Raw genomic sequence first — 7,500 nt, forward strand, 5'->3', positions numbered from 1 at the left:
TTCACAAGGCAACAAAGTCTGATGGATGGACAAAGACACTCTATAAAGATTTTTGTAAAGCAGAGGTAAGACACTGGTTTCTCATTCCCTGTTGAACACACACACACACACACACACACACACACACACACACACACACACACAGACACGCACACACACACACACACACACACACACACACCTCCACCTACCACCACTGATAGACAGTCTTCCACTCTATGCGTATGTCCCCCTGCGTCTCTCTCCCTCTCTGTCTGTCATCCTCTCTCATGTTTAATCTCTCTCCCTCTGTCTGTCATCCTCTCACTACGGGACGCGTACCATTGTGTACCTTTCACTGAAGACCCCTATTCAATCACGCCTGGTCCAGGCCAGTGACGCCCTGCCTATCACCCGTCCCAATAAAGGACAAGCTTGCCATTTCATCCTCGCTGGCTGTCTAGTGTACTGTAGTTGTATTATTGTAGCTAGCTACAACTTAGCTTAACCAATGAGAACCCTATGATTCTCCGCTGGCGCTAGGTTGTCTCTACTGGATTCCTGCGGTTCAGTTCGACATTCAAAAGGAATGTTGGTAAGCCAAGTTCGACGATTTTCACCTCTACGATTTTCACATCGTAGCTTGCTGATCATTTCTGATGATATCATTATAACTTGCTAGGTCCCTTGTTTGGGCTACGGCTAGAAATTGGAAGGTCAGCTAACTAAGTGACTCATTGTCTCAGGACAGCTGAGCCCTTGGCTAGCTTTGACAAGCTAATTTTCTCTCACCTTGTGTGAGAGATATTAGAGTGCTCGCAGGAGGGTAGGCTAGCTCGTGTTCATACTACAAGGACTACTAAGCACTTTCTAGTTTGACATAATTCCTAGCTAGTTACCTTGTGTACGAACCTAGGTCCCTATTGTAAGCTTCGGCTAACCACTGGGACAGTTGACTTGCTAGCATGTTCGTCGTCATTACAACTTGAGCACGTGGCTAATCGGACAGTTGCTAGCTCCTACACTTCGCACAAACAGAGCTAGCACAAAATAGCAATGCTACCTATTGGTCTTTGACAATTGGCACGGTAGCTGTCTTCCACCATTAACTGTAGAGTCATTGCTGTACTGCTTTGGTGTGTAGAAGAGTTTTTTCCTCTCTAGGGACAATTGACTCTTTTGGTTGTTGGCCCGCTACGGCTGTAGTGCGTGTGCCGTGTTTTCTAATCATGCCTCTGGTCATGACTAAGATCCAGGAGACATCGCACCAACAAGACGAGCCCTGTGGCCTGCCCAAATGGATTCAGCCGTGCCTTGTGGAAGCAAGACTCTCACACAGTCTGCCCCCGATACCTCCTTCTGCAAGCTATGCGCTCAGCTGGATACTGAGGTACTCGAGTGGAGGGTCAGGTACATGGAGGGCGTCATTGCTGCGGAGCGCCTCGACGAGGGCCCCCTCGACTAATCCTCCATCACTGGTCCCGCCTCGAGCCCCAGCTGCGTATGGAGTTGAATGAGGAGGACAGCCAAGAGTCCCAGATTACAGACCGCAAACGTTGTGACACCCTCTGTGACCCCGTCAACCCATCTGGGTTGTGTTGAGAGACAAGGACAAGGAGGTGTATACCACCTTCCTCCCTCTCACGGACCGACTGAGGTCGGAGAAGAAACCCTTCCCCGCCCAGGTCGTGTCATCTTCACAGCACATCTCTCCCTTTGGATTGTGGGGGCCATTGTTGAGGCTTACAATTCTAGGGGATTGCAGCCTCCTGTGGGGTGGGGGTGTCATGGGCCCTGTTCAAGGGTGTTCTCTTGGGAGATAAGTGCTGCTGCCAGCTGGGCTTCTCTCCTCTTACCGTCTGGGTTCGCAGCCTGGGCGTGACTACGCCCTCTGTGGTGCACTCTGTCCTTAATGCTGGTTTGAAGATCCTCTGTGGTGCACTCTGTCCTTAGTGCTGGTTTGAAGATCCTCTGTGGTGCACTCTGTCCTTAGTGCTGGTTTGGAAACTGCGTGATGTAGACAGGGTACATTCTTGTATCCGTACAGGTTCCAATCGGAACGTTTTACAGGGTCCCATAGTGAGGGGTCGAGCCGAGCCAACAGAAAAGAGAACTAAAGGTTACAAATGAAAGCCAGGTTCTCTGAAGGAGATGAGGGCGACCCTCCTCACCTTATTGCCCCTCTCGCACTGAGCTCATCATCTGGTTATCTGGATGAAATGGCATGCTTGCAGCATCCCTTTGTTGGGACAGTGATAGGTGGGGCACTGGCCTGTACCAGGTGTGTGAATAGGGGTCTTCAGCGAAACGTACACAAGAGTATGTGTCCCACAGTGAGGGGTCTCCCTCATCTCCCTCAGAGAACCTGCATTACATGTGTAGCCTTTTTTCGTTTTCTCTCTCTCCCTTTCTCTCTTTGTCACCCTCTCTCATGTTTTCTCTCTCCCCCTCCCTGCATTACATTTGTAACCTTTTGTTTTTTTCTCTCTCCCTCTCTGTCTGTCACCCTATCTCCTGTTTTCTCTCTCCCTCTCTCTCTCTGTCATCCTCTCTCATGTTTTCTCTCTCCCTCCCTCTCTCTGTCACCGTCTCTCATGTTCCCTCTCGCTCTCCCTCTCCCTGCGTTACATTTGTAACCTTTTGTTTTCTCTCTCTGCTCTCTCTGTCTGTCACCCTTTCATGTTTTCTCTCACCCTCTCTCTGTCACCCTCTCTGAAGTTTTCTCTCCCTCCCTCTTGTCTGTCACCCTCTCTCATGTTTAATCTCTCTCTCTCTGACTGTGTGACTGTCTCTCTCCACCCATGTCCCCTGATGAAAACTGAGTGCAATCAATCTTCTGTCCATGACACACACACACACACACAACATGATATTCCGGGACGTGTTTGAATGTTTAATCTCATATTTGTATTTACTGTAGGTCCATATTCTATCTCTATCTATTTAGAGCTGCCCATAGCCACCACCAGCCACCTTGCTACCCCCCCTCCCCCCCGCTGGGCCTGACACACACATAGTGGGAGCAATGTGGTCAAATGAGCTGCAGCCAAACCTCCACACACACACACACACACACACACACACACACGAGTGGGCTTTGTTAGAATGTGGGATGTTGTAGCTAGGCAGAGAGCAGACAGCTGGAGGGAAGCTCTTAGACATGTTGGCCTATATAAATATAGATATTATACACCTCTATTACCGCTACTTCATCCACCTGAGCGCAGACGAGATATCACTTCAGTGTTGTGGTATTTTCACCAGTTACCGCTGACACAAATTGCCAATACGCCTACGTTTGGACTTGCGTCCGTTTTGCACTGGCTGAAAATAGAGCCCACAGTCATACTCAGCTGGGAGCTGGCCTGGTTTCTGTCTCACTAGCATATACAGCGCACAACACACGCATAGTACACATACATACTGACAACACACTTGCACACATACTCACACACATACACACACATTCACACACACAGAGGCATGCACACACACACACACACACACACACACACACACACACACACACACACACACACACACACATAAATACACACCAGTCTTGAGATTCCATGAAAGAGCTTAGAAGCAAAGAGACTGACGCTTGAAAGACGGATGTCTGACAGTTGACCACCACTGAACCTGCAGGACTTCACACGCAAGCCACAGCTCAAGACCGTCGTCTATAGGATGCCAGAGATAGAGAGAGAAAAGAGTGAGAGAGAGAGAGAGGATGAGATAAAAGAAACAGAAAGAAAGAGAAAACTGATCAAGAGTAGAGAGGGGGAAAGGAAAGGTTGTTGAATAGAGAAAGAGATGGAGAGAGACAAGGGAAGGAGAAGGAGAGAGGGAGGGGGGTCTGCCATTGGCTGCCACCATGGTTCCCTTCTGTTTGGCTGTTTGTTCAAATCCTGACTGTTGTTTTTCGGGGAGCAAACTGCTGCTGTTTTGGGCAGAGAGGGGGTTTCCTAATCTGCATCTTCCCTTAACATGCACACAAACACACACACACACACACACACACACACACACACACACACATAGACACACATACACACACACAAAACACACACACACACACACACACACCACTGAGGGGTCCCGCCCGGAGTGACAAGCACAGTTGAAACAGAAAATCGGAATAATTTCACTCTTTACATGCAGCTTGGAATAATTGCGACGACACAGCCAAGCAATTGTAATAATAATATTTGAATATCCTCAAATGGATGGTGGACAGAGGAAGAGAACCACCACGCAAGGCCAAAGATTGGCCAATTACTGTCTGTTTCTGTGTCTGAGAGAACACTGTTTAGGAAAGAAAAGGTCTTTAAGTCTGGTGTTCTTAAGTGGTCTGGAAAAAGGTAGTGTTTGAGTCTGAATTGAATGAGTCTCGTCTCTTTTTCCCTCTGTGGTACCCGGTGACCCTTTTAAACGGCTCAGCAGCATTTAGCATTTAGTGCTTAGCGCCAGGCGCGTGTCGACTTGGGAGCGGTGAGTGAGGCCGAATGATAGGTTGGCTCCTGCTGTGACAGAAGCATAAGCAGTAGAGTACAGTGTGGTAATTGTAATTACATATTTAGGCTGTGCCGATGGCTGGGAATGAGTAGCTTCCCTGACAGTTGGGCTAACCAAGGTGTCTAAATGAAAAGGAGAAGCAGCTGTCTTTGACACCTAGATAAATATAAAATGGAAAGGGTCTGTGTAACAGCATAAGTGTTTGCACTTACTCCAGTTTGTAGTGCGTGCGTGCGTGCGTACGAGTGTGTGTGCTTTACTATGTTAGAGTAAAAGCTTGTGTGTATCCTGAAGTTGTGTGAGTGTAATCAGCAGTTTGCGTTATTCAGGGTAGAGCAGAGTTAAGCAGGGCTCGGCGTCCACAGCTGTTCCTTTCACACAGTCAGATACAGGACTGTCCTCCGTGCTCCTCAGCTACACCAGCCTGTATGTATGCCACGGCTGGACTGGACTGCAATGCCACCACAGAGGGCCACACTGGCATCACTGTCAACCTTTCAGAGTGTATTCATAGTATAGCTAGGGCCTGGGTAATCCAATGGTCACACACACACATGCAACATTGGGCCTGGGTAATCCAATGGTCACACACACACATGCATCATTGGGCCTGGGTAATCCAATGGTCACACACACACATGCAACATTGGGCCTGGGTAATCCAACGGTCACACACACACATGCAGCATTGGGCCTGGGTAATCCAATGGTCACACACACACATGCAACATTCTGTTACCCATTTTGCCATGTACGACTGTACAATTATGTGTGTGCACAAAGAAGAGTGGCTACATTTTATTTTGTTCGTGTGTGTCCATGGGATGCATAAAGTCTTGTGCTCTCTTTTTGTGTGAGTGGGAGACAGTCCAGCATGTGTGTGTTTGTGTCTGTGTGTCTGTTTCCCTTCGGAAAGTATTCAGACCCCTTCACTTTTTCCACATTTTGGACACCAGGGGATGTACTGACATCCTAATGTACACAGTGTGTAATTGATTCCAATGCAAATCAGAGACTCTATAAAAACAAAGATATGAAAAAAATTACATGAACTATTATCCTTGCATTAAGATGGACTCAATTCAACTTATTGAGTGATTTTCAAAAAATGTGTTTTCACTTTGTTATTCTGGGGTATTGTGTGTGGATTTTTGGCAATTTCTTTTAATTTAATCCATTTTAAATTGAGTCTATAACACAACAAAATGTGGAAAAAGTTAAGGGGTCTGAATACTTTCCGAAGGTATATGTGTACCACATGTCACTGTTCTTGCAGTTGTGCATGTGTATACGTGTGCGTGCGTGCGTGCGTGCGTGCGTATGTGCGTGCGTGCGTGCGTGCGTGAGGTGTGTGTGTGTGTGTGTGTGTGTGTGTGTGTGTGTGTGTGTGTGTGTGTGTGAGAGAGAGAGAGAGAGAGAGAGAGAGTCTTCTCTGTAGTGTCAGGCTTTGATCAGTCTCCCCCTGCTCGGGAGCCAACCCCTGGTGTCTTGGAGGCAGATGAAACGTTGTGCCTCTATCCGGGACTCACAGAACACCCACTATTTTCTCCCCTTCTCTCTTCCCCCTAACAAGCACTCCTTACCATAGCCATTTTACAGGCTATTCACATTGTTCAGGGCTTTCATCACATATTGCACTGTTTTATTAACTCCCCTTGATTCTACCTCTTATCAAAATATACGAGAGAATAGGCTACAGTAGACTAACGTTTGAGTAAATGTTGGAGAAAAGAGGCAAACAATGGATAATTCTATTAAAAATATAAACAAACGGTCTCAGGGACGTGATTAAGTGCTCCTCTTCTTCTTTTTCTTGTTCTGTGTCTCAATGTTTGGCTATTGTTGCTGCTGTCCTCCCTTGCTCCCTCTCTCTCCCTTGCTCCTTCTAGCTCTTCTTAGCTCCCTCTCTCTTTCCCTTGTTCCCTCTCTCTCTCTCTCTCTCTCTCTCTTTCTCTCTCTTGCTCTCTCTCTCTCTCTCTCTCTCTCTCTCTCTCTCTCTCTCTTTCTCTCTCTCTCTCTAGCAATTAACTTCATTCAAAAGCTGATTTACTTAATAGATTGCAGAATATTTGCCAAAGGATTATGGTCAAAATATATCTATTAACGTGTCTCTCTTTCTCTTTTTCCTCTTTTCTCCCCCACCTCCTCCCTCCCTCGTTCCATTTATCTGTTTCCCCCTACCTTCCTCTCTGTCCTCTTTCATTTTCTGCCCATTTACTTCTCAACTCATCTTTCCCTCTGCCACTTTGACACTTTTCCTTATCCCTCTCTCTACCTCATCCTTCCCTCCATCATTCACTCACTCTTTCTCTACCATTCTCTCTCTCTCTCTCCTTTCTCCCACCTCTGTTTTCACCACATCCCCCAATCCCTCCTCTCCTCCTAAAGGGTTCCTGAGTACAGGGGACCAGTCAGCCAAGGGGAACTATGGTCTATTGGATCAGATCCAGGCTCTGCGTTGGCTCAATGAGAACATCGGCCATTTTGGGGGTGACCCAGAGCGCATCACCATCTTTGGTTCCGGAGCCGGGGCGTCCTGTGTGAACCTGCTCATCCTCTCCCACCACTCCGAGGGTAAGGCCTCACACTAGTCCTAGTTTAGTTATTCACTTATGGACAACACTTCTTCTCCCACCAATCACAGGATAAGGTCATACATTGAGTTTACACTAGGGAGAAACTCACGTCACCAGAAGAATTAATCTAGATTGAGATTATCTATCACACTGGCCCTAGTTTATTTAAAACCTACCAATTTATTATTTTCTTATTTATCCAAGTAGGTACTTGAGAACATATTCTCTTTTACCATTACGACTTGGCCGAGGTGGTATAATTATACAGTGCAATACAAGTACTACACTTGTCGTACACGTAAAAGTACAAGTAAAAGTACAAGTAAAATACAAATATTATTATTAGTCATGGAAGGCAAGAGGGATATACAGTAGTCACTGGAAGAATAGAGAATTGCTGTAGATTTGCACAACTGCATGGTCCTTC

General features: G+C 46.9%; 1 protein-coding gene across 1 annotated transcript in view; it reads left to right on the forward strand.

Annotated features, from left to right (window-relative positions):
- Window positions 1-7,500, forward strand: part of nlgn2a (neuroligin 2a) — a gene marked incomplete at both ends in the record, with an annotated part of 67,781 nt that overhangs the window by 54,986 nt on the left and 5,295 nt on the right. Inside the window, 2 exon segments of the mRNA XM_083679912.1 lie at window positions 6,724-7,079; window positions 7,081-7,087. Coding sequence (XP_083536038.1) covers window positions 6,724-7,079; window positions 7,081-7,087 — 363 coding nt within the window.

The sequence above is a fragment of the Argentina silus genome (genome assembly GCF_951799395.1).
Source record: "Argentina silus genome assembly, chromosome: 1".
Taxonomy (NCBI): Eukaryota; Metazoa; Chordata; class Actinopteri; order Argentiniformes; family Argentinidae; genus Argentina; species Argentina silus.